Here is a 20,541-nt window from a genome sequence, read left to right as displayed (position 1 = left end):
CCCTTTTCACCCCCAAATAAATTTCCACAAATACAGTGGTGCCCCGCTTGACGATTGCCCCATTTGACGATGAAATCGCTTGATGATGAGGTTTTTGCAACTGCTATAACGATAGCAAAACGATGATTCAATAGGGTTTTTTTGTTTTATGACGATCGGTTCCCTGCTTCGGGAACCGATTTTTCTCATTACGATGATTAAAAACAGCTGATCGTCAGGTTTTCAAAATGGCTTCCCGCTGTTTTCCAGACCTATTTCCGGAAGACAGCGATGCAAAATGGCTTCGCCTATGGAGGATCTTCATTGGACGAGCAGGTATTTTCCCCATTGGAATGCATTGACCGGTTTTCAATGCATTTCAATGGGTTTTTTCCACTTGACGACGATTTCGCTTAACAGCGATTTGCCTGGAACACATTATCAAGCAGGGCACCACTGTATTGTAATTTTTCTAGAGGTCAACCCACCATCCTTTTGTTTGTCTTTCTTTACCTTTTCTAAAATAATGTGTGGTTATTTCTTCTTTGTTTTTAAATGTTTAAATTTTTAGATCTATGTACAGTCATGCCCCGCTTAATGATTACCCCACATTACGACGAATCTGCTTCACAATGATGTTTTTGTAATCGCAATTTGCGATTGCAAAACGATGTTTTAATTTTTTTTTTCGCTTTGCGAAGAGCGGTTCCCTTCTTCGGGAACCGATTCTTCGCCTTACGACAATCAAAACAGCTGATCGTTGAATTTTCAAAATGGCCACTGGGTGCTCAAAATGGCTCCCCGCTGTGCTTAGGGACGGATTCCTCACTATACAGGCACAGAAAATGGCCGCCGTATGGAGGATCTTCACTGGACTGAGTTTTTAGCCCATTGGAATGCATTAACTGGGTTTTAATGCGTTTCAGTGGGTTTTTAAATTTTGCTTTACGACGTTTTCACTCTACAGCAATTTCACTGGAACGAATTAATGTCGTTAAGCGAGGCACCACTGTACTCACATTTCTGTTTTTCATTAGTAAGAACTGAGTTTAGGATTTTTAAATTGAGAAGGCAATGTCAGCAAACTTGGCAGTTGAATTCTTAATACAGTTGCGTGCTGTACCAAGTCAGGAAAAATGAGTAAAAAGCTGTCAGATGACACTTTCTCTTTAAGTGGGGGACCTAACTCAGGCCTAAAAGGTGAAAACCTTTGAGTGGAAATAGGCTGTTCCTGGCCTACAAATGAATGAACAAACAAATTTACATATATGTGTGTTTCGTTTACTGGGGTTTTTTTGGGTGGTCTTGAGAGTCACAGAATAACCCCATGGGATTGTATGTGCCTCTTCCTGTTTTAGATACAGTGGTACCTTGTTTTACAAACACCTTGTTAATGTAGTTTTCGGTTTATGAACGGAAATTCATTGAAAATAATGCCTCAGTTTACGATTTTTTTCCGCAGTAAGAAGGAAGGTTCCCCAGGATGCATTGTGCCTGGAGGCTAGCACTGCCCATGTTGCTATGGCAATCTGCATTTCAGTTTACAATTTTTTTGCGCTATGTAACCTCCCGGAGAACGAATTAAATTCGTAAACCGAGGTACTACTGTAATAGCTTTCTTTCTTTCTTTCTTTCTTTCTTTCTTTCTTTCTTTCTTTCTTTCTTTCTTTCTTTCTTTCTTTCTTTCTTTCTTTCTTTCTTTCTTTCTTTCTTTCTTTCTTTCTTTCTTTCTTTCTTTCTTTCTTTCTTTCTTTCTTTTGCTGTTTGTTCTACTTTTACTTTGCTTTTACATCCACTGGTGTTTATATTCTTTGCCTCTGATTTTATTTATCTTTTGGATTTTTATATTTCCTATCTCGTAGCATGCTGATAATCTAGGCTGCTTAGAAACATAAAAGCACCTAACCCCCCCATCAAACAAACAATCCCAAAAGCAATCCCAAAAGAAACTCCTGGTGGTGACAGCTGCCAAAAGCCAAAAATAAGACACATGACATAGCAGGCTATCATACGGAAAGGCTATTCCAAAAAAAATAAAAATCTGAAAAGCTCTGCTTTTACTAGTTTTTGGAATGTTAGGAAGAAAGGTGCCTGGTGCACTTCCACTAGCAGAACATTCCACAAAGTGGTGGCAATTCCTAGTCAAAGATTTCCAGGCCTCCCTTGGGATTGCCACCTGCAACATCAGGGCTTGGGAGGAGGGGGTGGCATGGGTGGGTGATCTCAGGGAGAGATGCTCTGACAGGTAACCTTGATTTATCTTGATTTCTGTGCTACTGAGAGTTATTGTTCTTTTGTTTTTATTTTATAATTTTTTTCCATTGTAGTTTTCTACATTGCTCAAAGAACAATCTAAAAGAATGAATGAACAAAATGCCACACAATATCACACCAGTACTGTGGATCAAAATCTCACATGCTGCATAGTAGTTTTAACTGTTATAAAACAATGGAAACATACAAAGCTCAGGCTAGTTTTTGTGGATATTATAAAAATGTGATGAATGGAAGACTATATAATAGCAAGTTTCACATGTTGACTTAACACATACAGTATATTCAAATTACACTCTCAAGTTCTAAGGGTGTTTGTATGTTTGCTTTTATAATTTGTTCAAACCTTCAAAATAGCATTATGGTTGGATGACATGCCATAAAGTATCTGTTTATAACATGTCCACTTCTTTAATATGCTGTTATCGGTGTCCTTTTGCTATTGTTTTGTCTGACACACCCACACATTTTTGTAGATAATATAAACATAGCATGTTCAGGTGTGCTGCAGCTGTGGAGTGAATAAAACTGACTATTGATTCCCACTCATTGTGTGAATTCTTAAGTTTTCAGCCTCATGTCTTTTCTCAGTGCCTGCTCTCTTTCTTAATATTTGTTCTGGCTTTCTGTTTCCTGTGTTTATCCGACTTTATTTCTGCATCCTTATTACTACACTCCAGCACCTGCTCATCACTTAACTTGCTTTATGACATAACATCCTCTCTCTTTTAAAATCTTAACCAGCTAACAAAAATCAGTTAAAAATAAAACCCAAACTACTAAAAGCAGGGGGCGGGGAAGCAAAAAGGCACAAGGCAGCCTTTAAGTAATTTGACAAACTCCAGTGATGAAACCACCAACCAGCCATGTTACTCACTGGGCAACCTTGTGCTAGAAGTACTCTTGTAGCCTGATGTCCTTCACAGGATTGTTGTTAGGAGATAGTAGGAAAAAGAACAGCCATGAGCACTGCCTTGAGCTCACTAGAGGAACGATATACATGTAACAGTAATAATGATGACTCAGATTAGCAAATCGAAACACAATTTAGTGTTGGAATTATTGCACCCTTGTATATTGCCTTTAAGAGATTTTGGCTGGGAGAGACCTTTATGGACTGGGGTGAATGTCAATCAATCCTGTGTCAGCCAATTCTTCCCTGTCTGCCTCAGAATTTTGAAGACAGCCATGCCTCTGTACTTAAGACTGCTTTTTTTCCCCAGTCAGACCGTCTGTGGACAGTTAGAGTTAGAGGAATGTAGTCACTTAAGAGTCAATCAACTATGTATGCAGCTAGTTAACCAGTTAAACTTAGTGTAACCAGTTAATATTTTTCCTCAGAGTGCTGTTTGTTTTGATCTCTGAAGAGATGTGAGTAAATAGAAGATTTTATCCTTTTACCGGTGTCTCAGAATGAATTATTGAGATAACAAGTGCCAATTGATGAGAACAAAAACAATAAAGGATGGGCTACTGTGAGAAGACTTGGAGTTAATTCTGCTCTGTAGGTTCCTGAACCATTTGTACTGCGTATCTAGAGATTAAGCCAATAAATTTCCAAACACTGCCAGTGTTTTGTGTAGAAATTTAAAACCACTCAACAACCTACAGGGGGATGTCACCTTTGGTGGATCTAGTAACCAGACTTCTGAATCTACTACTCTTTAGAGGCCACTTGGACCACCAAAAATGCAAAAACAAAATGAAACTGACAGTAGCTGGAAGTCACTTCTGATTTTGAGAAAATAAAGTATTTTTGTGGCAAATCACTGCTTCTGGAAGCTTGACAGAATGGCCGTTCATCTTTTTTGCTTAATGGAAAAAGGGGGTGGGTCAGAGAGCTGGGGAGAGCTCCAGGGAAACAGCTAGAAGGATGGTCCATGTGGTGCTAGGACAGCACTTTCTTCACCGTAACATTTAAACAGAAATGTGTCAGGTGTTTAGTAACATATTGTTGAAGAAAAAGACAAGATTCTTTAGGAACGTGTTCCAGAGCCTTTGTGTGGCCATTGGAAAGACTTTCTCTACAATCCCAGCTAAACATACTGTACTTCAGCAGTGTTGAGAGTCAGAGAGTGATATAGTAGCTGGGCAGACTTACATGGACCAGGTAGTACTACTTTGAACTGGACCAAGAACCGGATAAAGCAAAGCAAAACGTGCTGCTTATATACCGCCCCATAGTGCTACAAGCACTCTCTGGGCGGTTTACTAGTTAATTATGCAGGCTACACATTGCCCCCCCCCCAGCAAGCTGGGTACTCATTTTACTGACCTCGGAAGGATAGAAGGCTGAGTCTACCTTGAGCTGGCTACCTGGGATTGAACCCCAGGTCGTGAGCACAGTTTTGGCTGCAGTATAGCGGTTTAACCACTGTGCCATGAGGCTCAATAAGAAACCAGTATGACTGTTTCTTTAAGAAGTCACATGCTCCCTTTAAACATTCCTGGTGTACAACCTAGCTACTGCCTAATGAAACAATTTTTGTTATTGAGCTCACTTTGTAGACAAAGCTATGGTGAGTTTTTTAGAAGTAATTCACAAATATTATGTCTCTGGAAATTAGTTGAAGCAGGTTAGAAATATTCTTGACCATTGCCAGGAGTTGGATATCCATGGTCAAGGTTTGTTCCAGGAAAAGCAAACACTTCCTTTTACCTCATTTTACATCCCTAAGTTTGTTTCACCTGCCCATAGCATCAGAGAAAACACTGGTAGACAGAGAACTATCTGTTTGCAATACTCTCATCTTTGATGTCAGAGCACCTCACAAAAGTCTTCTCACTGTCTCCAATTATACTTTCAGTACTTTGCCATGCAGATGGCATCCAGTAGACATGTCCTTCACCATTCTATTTTCAGGAGAGAGCTTTTGGGTATACCAGATGAAGATAGGATGGCTGAAATTATTGTGTAGCTGGCTGCATTTTTCCATCCCATGTTCACATACGTTTTGCATATTGAGAATTGTTTCCTAGATTCCACTACAATGTACAGAGGACAAAATGCTGTTTGTATAGTTGACCTAAAATGTGTTGCATGCTCCTTTTTAACTAATAACAGAATATTTAGATTTTCAGCACAAAATTTTCATGTGGGCTCTCAGATAGCTGAACCACTGATGTCCATCTTGAATTATGCTTCCTCTGCCCACCACATGCTACTTCCTCATTCTCATAGTCACAGGGTATGCTAGCGGTTTCCCTCCTCTGCCTGTGTGGTTTCTTCCCCCACCCCACTCTTTCCTGGTTGTCTTTTGTCTTAGTTCTAGTTTCCTTGAGTCTTGATCTTCTTTTCCACTTAGACATTGCTGATGGCATTCAGCAACCAAAAAGGAATCTTTCTCTGAGACTCGAGACTCATTTTCTAGTGTCTGTTAACCTATTCCATGTAGAGTTCTGTAGTGGGCAAAGAATTGCCCTTCCATTTGTACAGCTCTCATGACATGCTGGTTCAGCGATCAATGCAGGAGGAAGAGTGGAAGCAAAAAGGTGGGTGAAGAGGGAACGGAGGGTATTATTATACTGTTGTTGTTGCTTTAACCTGCCCATTGCAATTATTCTGCAGTTTTTTTTTTTAAAAAATTTCTGCTGTTCTCTCTATTTTTCAATAAGAATAGTTCAGCTGCCACCTTCTCCTCCACCTTCTTCTTCTTGATGTGATGGGATCATTATATATGTGCTCATCCTGTTCACATATAAAGTGGGGCTGGGGTAAGGGAGGTCTTACTTGAAAAGTAAGATGATCACTCAGGATAAGGATTCTAACCTGTTGCTCCCCCCCATCCACGTCCCTTACCTCCTCTGTGTATGTTTCTACAGGTGCTTTTCTCCTTTTCTTGGTGCTTATATAAGTGAGTTAAGAATTGAGAATAGTATTTGGAGCAGTTTATTGAGAGGAGGTAAAATTTATGCATGTGGGAAATTAATGTTACTTACTTTCCAGCACACTGATTTTACTATAAAAGTAAAAACAAAACACAGTCCTTTGTTTTATATATGAATGGACTAATGGACAGAAAGATGGGTCTGCTCTTCGTCTATCTGACTTTCCACATAGCCTGGAAAAGTTGTTGTTGTTGTTGTTGTTGTTGTTGTTGTTGTTGTTGTTGTTGTTGTTAGGGCCACTGGACATGCTAGCACGTAATACTGGGAGCTGTCATCCAGAAAAGTAACTTTTCCAAAATTTGAATTCTAGAACGACACATTGCTTTTTATGTTGGATAATATCACTGAAATTTGAAATGCACTTTAGTTCTAGTCCTTTTGAGCTAGACACTCTTCTGAATAAGCATAGTTGTGCTGCATGCCACCTTGTCTAATGTCTGAAGGATGAGCACTGGTTCACATTCCATGTAGTATCAGTAAATTCTGCCAGTGGCAAAATTACTGGTTGGATCCTGAAATTGCTTACTTGGATTTAATTTCCATAAAATCAGTGTAAAAAGTTTGACTGACCTAATTAAAACCTATTGATTTCAGTGGCCTGTGTTTTGCTAACTTACTCCACTGCAAATTTGAAACTATTTTGCTGTGTCTGCTTTGCATTCTTCTTTATTCTAGAAGTAACCCTTGACCTTGTTTGAACATGACCAAGGTTATGCTGGGCCCTGCCTTATCATGTGTGAAATGTGTCCCTGTTTGCTCCTGCTTGACTCTTTCAGATTTAGCTTAGCAACTCAAGTTTGTAAAATAAACCAAGTAAGATTGAACAGGCTGCCTGCACAAGCAGCCTGCTCATTTATAGTAAACTAGGATTTTTCCAGAATCCTGGCTTATTGTTGTATGTAATTATGCCCAATGTCTCTTTAAACCACATGTTCAATATGTTTATATTCTTCATCTGAATACTTCCTCTATTGTTAAAAATTTAATGTCCCACAGAGCGTGACAAGGTATTTTGTGTGGGTGGTTGTTAAGTTTATTTTAGTGCAAATGAAGGTGCTCATGCTTAGTGCTTCTACCTCACAAGTAAAAATATTACAATACTGTATCGGTCATTCCAGAATAAATTATTGTTCTTTGCAGCTGAATGTGCTGATCCTGAGATTATTTTTGGACAGGATCTGAATTCTAATAACAAATTAGAAAGTTTCACAAAATGACTGCCATTAATTATTTCAAGCACTGATATAGCTGTAGCCAACATTTAGAGGAAGAATTCATTTAAATACTATATGTCATTGACTAGTACAAAGGAACTAAGGACATCATTTCCATAGAAGGCTGTTCTGAAGAGAATGTCTCCATTCAGATTTAACCAGGCTCCCCCAACCCATGTTTGCTCATTCTCCTGCTTGCCTCTACCATGACCATGAGGAAGAGGTTGAAAACCTTCATTTCTATTTTAGATCAACCACTGTTAGTGTTTCAGAATTTTAAAGGGCAGCAGTGGCTCGTGGTCTGAACATGGGAGAGGGCTCATCCCTCGGTAGTGGTCTGAGGCTCTTCCCTGCTTTTGCATCACATGTTGCCGATGTTAAACTGATTAATCTTAATTATGGTTTACAAGAACAAACTACTTTCTTAAGACATGAATAATTATTCCTCTGATCGTTATTAACTTCAGTTTTCCAGGTTTTGATAATGTGCAGTTGATTGAAACGTAAGCAAAAAATATCCAAACTCTTCCCTGTGGCTGTACCAGTAAGAAGAGGCTAAAGGACTGTCCATTCAGGGGAATTTGGAACATTGGAACAGTCTGGCTCACACTAAAAAGGTTTATATATTCAGTGCAATCTATTATCTCTCTCACTTGAGCTATTCACACTAGAAATGTGTTTTCTCCTGTGAGAAGGGTCCACACAAGTCTTTTGATTGCTGGTTTATTTGCATGTAAATGTACAGTACCTGGTTTACTTTTTCTTGCCTTTCTCCTCAGCTGGGGCTCCGCTGCCTTGTTGGGGTGGAGCCCATGGAATCAATATAGCCCCCTTCCTCGCCTTTTCTCACAGCCATAATTCAGCCAACTACAGTGGCTTTCTTTTCTTTTTATTAAATAAAGTAAGTTGCATATTGAAGATCAACAGCACTTGCCACCTACCATGGTATTAGAATTGTACTATTTCAGTCAGGATAATAGAGGAGAGGGCTTCTCTGTCCATCCACTTATTACACCACAGTGTTGTCACCTCTGATAATGCCACCCGCAGCTCCATTTGAGTATGAACTAATTGTCCCCATAGTCTACACAAAATTAAGATAGAGCGGAATTGTACCAAAAATAATACATGATCTAGCTGCTGAGTCAGAATGGTATGTGACAGCTCTTAAAGGGGCAGGATGGATCAATCTAAGTAGAAACACATTTGGATGTCTTAATTTGGCTTGAACCAAACCATACCAACAGCAGTCCATATACTGATGGTCTATATGTTAGTCTGGACAGGTCCTTTTCCAATACTAAACTGGAGCTGGGTCACTTGCAGCCTACCAGATGTTATTGGATTATAAGTGGTATGGTATTGCGAGGCCGGCTCGAAGAAAGTGTGTGCTGAAAAATAAATGACTCCCAAAGACAGAAGACTTCGCTTTGTTTAGCTCTTTCAGTTTGCTGGGGAGAGACTGTTCTTTCTGTTAGCTGGGGAGAGACTGTTCTTTCTGTTTGCTGGGGAGAAAACTGAACTGCCTCACAGCTTCTCTCTGCAGTGTTCTTCTATTTTCTCTTTCGGTTTCTCCCTCAGCTTTATCAGCTCAGCTCTCTCCAGCCACTGTCAGAGTGATTTATTGCCTATAAGAACGCCTACTTTCAGCAGTTTCAGCCTATCAAACAGCTTATACAGCAAAACCTATCCTATTACAATGCAATAGGAAATGAGGAAATATGCTTCTTCCTGTTGCCTATAGATATATGGAGAGTACATAGACTTATAGATATAGCTACATACAGTAATAAACTCTCTTTTCTGCTGCTGCAGAACCATTTCCCAACATTCCCTCCGTTGTTTATTTAAGCAAAGGATTATAGTCATCTAGCCTGATACAATCGCTTATAGCTAAGAGAATCTGATGGGATGGTTCAACGACAGTAGGATAGCAGTGTAGATACAAGAGCAGGCAAACATTGAATAATGCAACATTAAATAACTAAAATTACAATTATAATAATGATATACATAACAAGGGTACGCAACCAGGTTCGCTAACATGACATCTAAAGCTTGGCGATTCTGCAAAGCAACTGAACGTAGTTCGCTGAGCTCTGAATTTACAAGCTTTGAAGCACGGATGGTATCATTAAACATGGCTTCAGTGAAATTAGATAACTTTAGTAAACTGCGATAATTCCAGGTAGCGCCACTTCAGAATTTCAGACACCTTACTTATCTCTTTAAAATAATAATTGTCCTGCCATGGTCCTAAAGAAATACTCTGACCGCAGGAAAAGATCAATAATAACACTAAGCACATTATGAGTCCACAATGTCCTTTGGAAGCGCAGTGCGCCATGGTCGAACACATCGTGCAGGAATCCACACAGCTCCTTTGTCCAAAGCAATCGCAGCATATCCACGTCCCCAGGTGATCAGCTCGGCCGGGCCCTTCCAGGTAGGGTCCGGTGGCTGACGATATGACACCAAGGGTCGCGGCAGCTGCTCCTGGGACCTAAAATGAAGCTCAACAGGAGTGTGGTTCCTATTGTGAGGAAACAGCAAAAAGTTTAATGTGTACAATACATGAGCAACAGCTATAGGGATGTCAACTACAGGAACATTCTTCCCAGAGGTCTGTTTCTGAAGAAGGGATTTAAAGGTTAAATGAGCACGCTCTACAATTGCTTGACCTGTAGAGTTGAAAGGAATCCCATGTTTAAGCCTAATTCCCCATTGTTTACAAAATTGAGAAAAGGCATCTGAAACATAAGCCGGCCCATTGTCAGTTTTGATCAAGTCTGGTCGGCCCATGACAGCAAACGTGCGAACACAATGCTGGATGACGTGTCTAGTAGTTTCTCCTTTCATTGGTGTCGCCCAAATAAAACCTGAATAAGTGTCAACAGTGAGATGAAGCTTAGAGAATGGGGACAACAATGGAGTATGAGTTACGTCCATTTGCCAAATCTGATTAGAATGTTCTCCACGGGGGTTAACAGCATCAAAAGGCAGATTCAAAGGAGAGGTAGTACAGGATGAACAGGCTGAGACAATGTCCCGAGCTTGAGCCATGGGAATATTAAACTGTTTATGAAGAGTCTTAGCAGATTGATGAAACATCCCATGCGAAGAAATAGGATCATCAAAAAGGTGAAAGGTCTCAGGGATGTCATGTAAAAATGAATCCGCCACCGCATTTCCCTGGACAAGGAACCCAGGCAAATTAGAATGGGAGCGAATGTGAAAAACAAAACACTGATTGATGCGTGACTGAAGCAGAGACTGCAAAGTGGAAAACAAGTCATACAGTTCCTTGTCCATCGAGGGAGCAAGATAGGAGAAAGGCAAATGTAACAGTAGTCGAAATACGTACTGAGTGTCCACAATTAGGTTAAAGTCCTGGTGAGCAAATATTTGAAAGGCAAGAATAACAGCAGCAAGTTCCGACCGTTGAGCAGAAGTATGAGAAGATGTAAATTGAGGAACCCAGTTACCACTTTCGTCCTGCCAGGTGACAACACCCTTGCTTGGTGAGCCATCCGTGAACACGGTAGTCGCTGTAGGCAATGGATGATCTGCAAAGCAAGTGGTTAAAGTATAGGGAATAAGAGACAGCAAAGTTATACGTTTGTCCTTTAGAGGATTAGGAATGACTTTGCCGAGAAAGTCGGCGCATGCAATTTGGAAATCAACTGAATTTTGTAGAAGACGTTCAGCATCCCCTTGCCTGAAAGAAAAATAAACACAGTCAATATCAGAACCAATCAACTGAACACAACGAGAACGGGCCTTAGAAAACAGGTCTGCCACAGCTGTGACAAATGGATAGAGTTGGCGAGAAGGTGTGTGAGGAAGATGCAACCAGTCAATTATGGCAATCCTTTCAGATGTGACAGGAGCATACAGGATGGCTGTAGGGAGTGAAGGAGTAGATAAAATAGCACATGAAAGACGAGAAGAGTCTGGAGGTAGTCGATCAACGGCTTGAAGTTAAAGGCGGTGAGAAACAAGTTGAAACGCTTGCTTCATCGGCTCCGTAATAGGAATGACATCCGCCGGCGATGTGTGACCAGAGAGAGCGTCGAATAATGGAGAAAGTTCTTTTGTGGTGAGAGCCAGGAAAGGTCTAGCCCAATTAATATTTCCTAGTAGGCTTTGTAATTGGACTAAGGTCAGAGTAGATGGAATCTTCAGTTGAGGAAGTTTTGGTATAGATGCTTGTTGTGCTGTAGCATACATAGCTGCCTTATAAGAAATAGAGCCCACATTTTGACAGACTCTTAACATATCCTGAATAGTAGTTTCTGGATTGCTATAAATGGGAGTCAGTGCCTTTCTGCAGTCATCATTAGCATTTTCAAAGGCCAGCTGTTTTTGAAGCATAGAACATGCCTTACGGTTATCAATTTGCCTTTCTATTGCTGTAATCAGGCGACTAACAAAGTCAGAGAATGATTCTGTAGGGCCTTGTCGAATGGTTGTAAACCCAGGTGATGGCCCCTCAGTAGACACTGGCAACTTGGCCCATGCTTTTTTCATAATTTTGGCAAGCTGTTCAATGGCAAGGTCTGAAAGGCCAAGTTGTTGGGCTGTTGTTTGAAACTGCCCATCACCAATAAGTTGATCCCTGGTAACCCTGTTTATGACTGCTTGGTTTGACTGGGCATTTTGTTCAGCTTGCTCCGTTGCCAAGTGTCGCATTTCATCCAAAATTAACAGCGACTGAGCTGGAGGCAATAATGAACGAACAACCAGTTTCCAATCATTAGGTGTCAGCTTCTGTTCTGACAAATTTTCCAGTAAGGCTTTGGTGTAGGGTGCATGAGGGCCATATTCTTTAACAGCCTGCAACAAGTCCTTGATCAGTTTCATTGGGATGGGTTCATATCGGTCCGGGACCGCGGCTGCACCAGGGATCGCAGCATTCCCGCCCGCAGCAGGAATTGCAGCAACAGCAGGGGTCCCCCGGATGATGGGAAATGCAGAAATCATTGGGTGTGCTGTATCCCCAGAGTCAATTAGTGCAGCGGACAGAGAAGCTGCAATCGGGGTTACCACAGGGGTTGTTCTTAAAGGTGCATTGTGGTCATTTTGTAGAAATAGGTCAGGAGTGCTAAAGTCATCATTGTCCAGTCTATCAGGAGGCTTCTTCCTACTGTGGTAGGAATCATACTGAGAAGGCAATGGAGGTGCAGATGGCAATAGGGATGCACTAGGTGCTGGAGGTAGGATCTGTGGCAAAGGAGGGTACATGGACATGGCCCCACATTCCATTTGTTGATTGAAAAGGATGTTCCTTGGGGAAAGATACTTAAGAGAAGCCCTCACTTTGCACCAACTAAAAAGAATGCGTGAAGTAATTTTCGGGTCGTTTTGAAATGTGCTCCCAATCTTCATCCATTGTTCTAAGTCAAGGGTGCCACTCTCAGGGACCCATGGACAACATGAATATATGGCCAAAACTAAGTCTTCCAGCTCTTTCTTTGTGGCTGGGTGGCCATGGCTTGTAATTAGAAAGAACAGTTCATCTACGAAAGCCTTTTGGTCTTGGGATAATCCTGAGCCCATTGTATGTATCTGAATTTGACCAACCTACTCACCCTTTGGGATCCTTTAAAAGGATGATTAGCGCGCTGAGCTCGTGCAGAGTGAGGTGGTAGGGCAGAACACAAGTACCGTCGTTCTGTGGTCGTAACTGAAGATTGATGGCCCTTTTCTAACGTTCGATCACACGGGAGCACCACTTATTGCGAGGCCGGCTCGAAGAAAGTGTGTGCTGAAAAATAAATGACTCCCAAAGACAGAAGACTTCGCTTTGTTTAGCTCTTTCAGTTTGCTGGGGAGAGACTGTTCTTTCTGTTAGCTGGGGAGAGACTGTTCTTTCTGTTTGCTGGGGAGAAAACTGAACTGCCTCACAGCTTCTCTCTGCAGTGTTCTTCTATTTTCTCTTTCGGTTTCTCCCTCAGCTTTATCAGCTCAGCTCTCTCCAGCCACTGTCAGAGTGATTTATTGCCTATAAGAACGCCTACTTTCAGCAGTTTCAGCCTATCAAACAGCTTATACAGCAAAACCTATCCTATTACAATGCAATAGGAAATGAGGAAATATGCTTCTTCCTGTTGCCTATAGATATATGGAGAGTACATAGACTTATAGATATAGCTACATACAGTAATAAACTCTCTTTTCTGCTGCTGCAGAACCATTTCCCAACAGTATGGAGAAACTTGGTGCTCGCCAAATCCATCTGTGGAAAAAAAAACTAAAACAGATTTTGTGATGGAGCACTACTTCATCCTGCAATATCAATATAATGAGTGGGTGAAATACCACATACCACCCTCTGACTTGGAGTTAGAAAACTTGAAAGTAAGGCTATAATACCATAAGATAGATAGTGTTTGCTGCTGTTTGGAGCTTTACCCAGATAGATTTAAGGACATTTAAGCCCCATTGATTTCATTAAGAGAGAAATAAGCAGATGTGCAATTTATCCACTGAAACTGATAGAGCTAAGCCTGCAAACCTAGGAGCAGGAATGGAATGGCAGTGGGACCCATTTCCAAATGACTGCACGCACATTCGCATAACATAAATGTTTAAATTTAGTTATGTTCATATACAGTATTTTAATCTCCAAATAAGCAAGAACAGAGTCTTTCTATCTGTGTTAGTTTCTGGAAGAGGTAAAAACCACTGATCAAGTAAACAAGATCCGATCAGAAATAGTCTCTCCTATGGTACATGCAGGAATGAAGTGCCATAAACTGAGAAGCAGAATAAACTTTCAATACTGAAAGTGTGCTGTTTCCTCAATTATGTTTCATTTCTCAGGCATTGTCCATAGCCACTTACGTAGGACTAAACTCTATTGACTTAAATGGGACTTAACTACAAGTAAGCAAGCCTACAATTATACTTTACATTTTTAGATAACTGTGGGACTTGATGTTATTTCCCCATAGAAATAAAATGCCAGAGCAATTAATTGGGCTGTCTGAGGCAGCTGACACTCAAGTTTCATTTTTGTTTCTCCCCCCCACCCGCCCACTACATTTAAATAATTTTAAAAAAGGCAAGAGTTAGAGATGAGTGGAAATAACCTTGTTAAACAGCAAGAAAACTATCCCACATAAATCATTTTCTAGATAGCCTTAAAAACAAACAAACCGGGAACTCAAAACACATAGATGATTTGTTTGTTTTATACTGAATTCATTCAATAAGAAAGGACCCTTGGGTAGATTATAAAATATTACAATAATTTAAATGCATACAATGCAATGCAATAAACTTTTTTTAGGTGGAAAAAATAGAAAAACAACCATAAAAATTAAAATTTCCTGGAGAAAAGAAAAGTTGTTGTCTGATGATGTTGGATAGATAAGAAATGTGACCATGAGAAAAGCCTAATTAGGAAGGCCATTCCATGTTTGGGGTGCTACAGCTGATAAGTTCCCATCTCTTACAGCCATCCGCATAAAATCCTTCATCAACACACACATCTGTGAATGGGCTTAGGTTCATCTGGGAAGAGAAAAATATTCTCACCCCAAAACAAATTAGAAGTTAAAAGGTCAGCACCAGGAGTGTTTGGTTTGCCACATACAGGAAACCAGTGCAGCTTATTATATCCCAAGTAGTAACTTAGCTGTTCGCTTTTGAACAAACTGAAGGTAACTCCATGAACTGTGCATTTCAATAATGCAACCAAAAGGATACAAGAGTGTCAACAGCAGTCAGGCTATGTCTTTCCAGACAGGGCTGCAGTTAGTATACCAGTATAAATTGATAAAAGGTACTTTGGCCATTGATGCCATCTCCCACCCCAAGTGACAATGATGGATCTGGGAGCATCTCAAATTGCATGTCTGATTCTTCAAAGCATGTACAGCTCCCTCCAGAACTGGTTAAATAGCAATCATCTGGGCAGATGGAACATTTTGGTCTTGTCTGGGCTAAGCTTCAGCTTATGGGTGCTCATCTAGCCCATTGTTTGCTCAGACACTATAGGAAGATATCCTTGCCTCAGCTCGGTAAAATGCACATTGCATTCGTCTGTTGAGGACATTGCAGTCGATTTCCCATGTAATCTCTTACCATGCTTTCATGTAGATGTTGAAAAGCATGCCAATTGAAACAGAGCTCTGCAGAACCTTATTATGTAGATGCACTCCAGCAGTATCCTCTGGAAATGACCATCCAAATAAATAATGAACTGCTGCAAATTGGTGCAGTTGATGTGAAAGTAGAGATGCGAAAGCCTTCCAAAAAAAAAACAAGCAAGCAAGCAAACAAAAATATGAGAAAATCACTTTGCTGCTCTCCCCACAAATATAGATTTTTCCTACCTTTTTACTGGGCCTTGACACTGCTACTCCCATTTTGGACAGTTGGCTTAGAAGGACACATTGGTCAGTGGTACCAAAGGCTACTGAGAAGTCAAAGAGAACCAACAGGATTGTATTCCACTGTGAGGAGGAGGCCTGTGGCTCTTACTGAATTCTGAACTGTGAGCTCCCTAATAGACTTTGGAGAGACCAGTCTGGCAGATGCCACAGCGGGGGGACTGGAATTTCAAGAACCCAGGCATCTTGAGGAGGGAACTAAGATGTAAATCTGGGAAAGGCCTCCAGGGATGAAGCCCAGGCGAAGAGGAGTGACTCCTACAGGCAGCCAAGGGGTGCTTAGGACATAAGCAATATCAGGGAGGCATTGGAGGGAGAAGAGCAGGGGTGGAGGAGATGTTGGAGCAGGGTGTTAAAACTGGGGACCTGCTCCCTGATGTTGTTATAGAGGAAGAGGTGGAAGAAAGCTCCTGGGAGTCCATGGAGGGCTAGCAAATAGAAGTAGAATTCACCAAGGTGATTGGGAATATATTTACAAAGAGGACCACAGGGTAGGGGCAGATTTACAGTTGAGTGTCCCCTAGGATGAGGTCAATAGGCACCTACATTCCCGGGTTGCTACTGGAGCCCTTTTACTGGGGAGAGTGTGAGTTATGGGAGAAAAGGCACCCCAAGGAACTGCCTTGACCTGGGAAGCTGCCAACAACCCAGTTAAGACCCTGGAAAAGGCAACATCAGCAAGCCCACCAAAGTGAGGAACCAGTGACCTGAGACGGGACCAGGATAAGAGGGTGTTGCTGCTACTGCCCTCAGTGCAGGTATACTGTCCATCCCTCTTATGACTTTTAACCCTGAAGGGGTGCTACAAGTGAAGGGAACCATTTCCCTTGGTGGAGGGAAACCAGAGGAGAAGAGAAAGTGAGCCTGGTGGGCTTGGACTCTGAAACCTGGACAATGAAGGAAACTAGTCTGGGACTTGTTACTGTTGGTTTGACCATTGTCCAGGAACCCCTTTTAATAAACCTGTTGTTGTTGTTGTTGTTGTAACCACCAGTGGTGTTGTTCATGGAGCAAGCAATGGAGGAAAGAACAGTTGCTGACCGCACCTGGGCTGATAGGGCTCATGTGCACCCTCTCTCTCTCTTAACCGTGGTAGAATGGATAAAAATCAACATCAAATTGATTTAAAGCACAATTTAAATCACAATATTGATTTTTTAAAAATTAAATTGTCAAAAAATCCCAATTTACACAATTTAAATCATGATTTAAATCCTCCCTGCCCCACAGGGTAACCTATACAGTTTCCATCTAGTACTTCCCAAGCTTTGATAACCCAGGTGTTCTTGGACTACAGCTCCCAAAAGCCTTCACCACTTGCTGTGCTGTCCGGGGTTTCTGGGAGTTGAAGTCCAAGAACACCTGGGTTACCCAAAGTTTGTAACCACAGATCTGGTTGTTTGATTCTCAACTCTTCTAAAAGCATTATGGTTTGGATGTTCTAGGAAGTATAATGCAAATGTGAAGAGACTTTTTATTCTCTCTTTATTCCTCTTATTCATATGGCACTTTAGAAAAGGCTGATAGTATATACAAAGTATATATAACATCTGTAGTCTGTTTGTATAGAAACTTAAAGCTGTATTTATTTCCCCACTCAGCAGGTAGGGAACTCATTGCAGCATCAAAATGGGCTGTAAATTCAGATAGTATTCAGGTTCCAAATCTAGTTCGTAGTCCCAACTAGAGCAGAGTCTTTGGTTTTCGGTTTTATGGTTTTTAAATTTGTAAACTGCCCAAAGTAGACCCTTGGTCCAGATGTGGGGGGATAAAAATCTAATAAATAAATAGACAGAGAGAAAGAGAGAGAGAGATAGACCCACTGAATCTGTGGCTTCAGATAAATGTTGAGTCACCATTCAGCACTTGATGCAATGTCTGTTAGGGACTAGCAATTGGATTTAGGTCCGGGTGTCAGTGCTGGAATATCGGAGATACACCTCCCTGCTGCACTTTATGATAAACCACAGAATCCAAAATAAAGAAAGTTGCCATACAGCAAGGATGGGAAACTTTTCAGGTACTGTTGGACTTCTGCTTCCACCATCACCACTGATTTATGATAGGACAGAACTTACAGGAGTTGCAGTCCAGTATCTAGTGGATCAGATATTCCTTATTCCTACCATACACCCAAATCCTTTGGGACAGTTCACACTGATGCATAACATATAAATCACTGGTCCCCAACCTTGGGCCTCCAGATGTTCTTGGACTTCAAGTCCCAGAAATCCTGGCCAACAGAGGTGGTGGTAAAGTCTTCTGGGAGTTGTAGTCTAAGAACATCTGGAGGCCCAAGTTTGGGGACCACTGATATAAATGATTTTCATCAGAACTGGTTACAATGTATTTTATGAGTGGTAGTTGACTTAGTTTCATTGAAAAATGTATTACAGTATTTGAGGTGAATTAAAGTGAGATCTGTGCTTTATGATCTGTGGTGGACCATTCAAACATGTGGATTATAACTTAATGTTATGGTCAGCAATAAGTGGAGAATCATGTGTGAAGCAGACCTTTCATCTATGTGTAACAATGGATGTAATAATTTTAGTTACTGAGATTTTTGAGATGGGAAATGCTTCATCACTTGGGTTATGTGTTTTTTCTTATAGCTTCCCTTTTCTGGAGAAGTTAAACAGAGATAGAACTTTGCCACAGTTACTTTCTTTTGACCCCACATTTGGTCCATTGCAGTACTGTAATGTTTTCCAAATATGGAAAGCAAAACAATGGCCCACATACTGGAAATTCTCAATATACATTCCAATTCCTAAGAAAGGAGATGCCAAGGAGTGCAGTAACTATAGAACCATTGCTTTAATTTTTCATACAAGCAAAGTGATGCACGAGGTATTGTTACAAAGGCTTTTACCTTACAGTGGTGCCTCGCTAGACAGTTATCCCGCATGACAGTTTTTTCGCTAGACATCGACTATTTGCAATCGCTATAGCGATTCGCAAAACAGTGATTCCTATGGGGGAATTTCGCTGGACAATGTTTGGTCCCTGCTTCGCAAATCAATTTTTGCTAGACGACGATTTTGACAGCTTCCTCTGCGCTCGCAAAATGGGTGTTTTCGGGACCTAAGCTTCGCAAGACAGCGATTTAAACAGCTGATTGGCGGTTCGCAAAGCAGCTTTCCTATGGCCGATCTTCGCTAGACAACGACGATTCTTCCCCATTGGAATGCATTAAACAGGTTTCAATGCATTCCAATGGGGAAATGCTTTTCGCTAGACAATGATTTAGCTAAATAGCAATTTCAGTGGAACTGATTATCATCGTCTAGCGAGGCACCACTGTATATGGAGCAAGAAATGCCTGATGTTCAATCTGGATTCTGAAAGGGAAGAGGCACTTGAAATCATATTGCAAATATCTGCTAGCTGCTGGAGAGCACCAAAGAATTTCAGAAGATCTGTCTGTGCTTTATAAAAGGTAAAGGTTCCCCTTGACAAAACCAGAACCAAAACCTGAGGATAAAGGCAGGTCTGTATGAAGTCATATCAGGAGGTCTTTGTGATTTCACAGAGGAAAGGCAGGAAAGGGGTGAGGCTATCCCCAGGCTCCTAGAAAATCTTAAAAATGGGTCTTAGCCCTGCTGTGGTTGCTTATCCTGTTTTAGAAGATTCGGATCTTGCACCTCCTTCTGTGACTTAGCCCATCCCAGCCTCAATCTTTAACATTCTGAGTGCTTGTTTTGACTGGGTAGTAGGCAGAACCTCCTAGTTAGGGTTTCTGAACAAACATTGTACACTCATTGTGAATGCAAAATGTGTGTGTCTGGCTTTTTTGGAATAAAATGTGGTATGAAGGAAACTGTACATTTCCCAAGGGAATAAGTACAGTACTCGCATGTTTTCAACAGATGTATGTATTATGGGACCCAGGGCTTGAACTCAGAACTTCAAGGTACACTTTTATAATTTCTGAATCTTCAAAGTGGCATAATATGTATATAAAATAGATAACTGATGATTTTGCCTTTTTAGATGAAAATAAAGTCATTACAAAATTTAATAATAATCTACACAGTTCAAACATAAAAAATACATCTTTTAACATAAGAAATGTCCTCTATCTTTAAAATGCTTACTTAAATCTCTTCATTCTTAAAATAAAACAGCATGTATAAGACAGTGGAGAGTTATAGATGCAGTACAGATGAACACATTCTGACTTCTTCTTTTTGATAACCCATAATGCATTAGCATTTTCCTTTGACTATATTTTTTTCCACTTTCCACTTCATATGACAGTTTTAAGTAATGTCTTCCTAGAAATATTTTTAAACTTCTTTTTCGGTCTAGGCCAGAAGTGGTAAATGTGTTTGGCACCAAAAGTCACAAGGTTAGAAATGACCTGTGAACTAGAGAGCAATGGATAATGAGTGCTTCTTTTCACTCACCAAACTATAGAATGTGATTTGTATGGTAATTTGTATTTTGCTGAGAGCTAGTATGGTGCAGTGGACAGAGTGATGGCTAAGAGTCAGGAGATATGGGTTCAAATCCCTGCTCAGTCCTGGAAACTCACTAAGGTTTGTCAATAGTAAAGTTATGTGCCATCTAGTCAGAAGTGATTTATAGCTACCTTAAGAGGGCTTTCAAGGTAGGTGAGATTTTTAAGGAATAGCTTTACCAGCTTCAGAATCCCAATGAGTTTCCATGGCTGAGTGGGGGTTCAAATCATGGGTTCTAATCCATCAGTCTGTCCACTATACCACACTGGGTATCTGGCAATAGTAAAAGCACTCCTTGAATATATTCGCGAAGGCGAATGA

At 40.8% G+C, this 20,541-nt stretch overlaps 1 protein-coding gene across 5 annotated transcripts in view; it reads left to right on the top strand.

Moving 5' to 3' along the window:
- Positions 1-20,541, top strand: part of TEC (tec protein tyrosine kinase) — a 67,656-nt gene that overhangs the window by 3,140 nt on the left and 43,975 nt on the right. Inside the window, exon 1 of one of the 5 annotated variants that reach the window (XM_020789650.3) lies at positions 5,472-5,745. The exons of 2 other annotated variants lie outside the window; for them this stretch is intronic. In XM_020789650.3, the coding sequence (XP_020645309.2) occupies positions 5,695-5,745 (51 nt within the window). In that variant the 5' untranslated portion in view covers positions 5,472-5,694. Of the gene's footprint in view, positions 1-5,471; positions 5,746-20,541 lie in introns of those variants that run through there. 2 more of the 5 variants (XM_073001287.2, XM_078394661.1) reach the window with 2 other exon arrangements.

The sequence above is a fragment of the Pogona vitticeps genome, chromosome 5, assembly GCF_051106095.1.
Source record: "Pogona vitticeps strain Pit_001003342236 chromosome 5, PviZW2.1, whole genome shotgun sequence".
NCBI lineage: Eukaryota > Metazoa > Chordata > Lepidosauria > Squamata > Agamidae > Pogona > Pogona vitticeps.
Note: the sequence above shows the minus strand (reverse complement) of the source record. Positions and strands in the feature narration are given on the sequence as shown.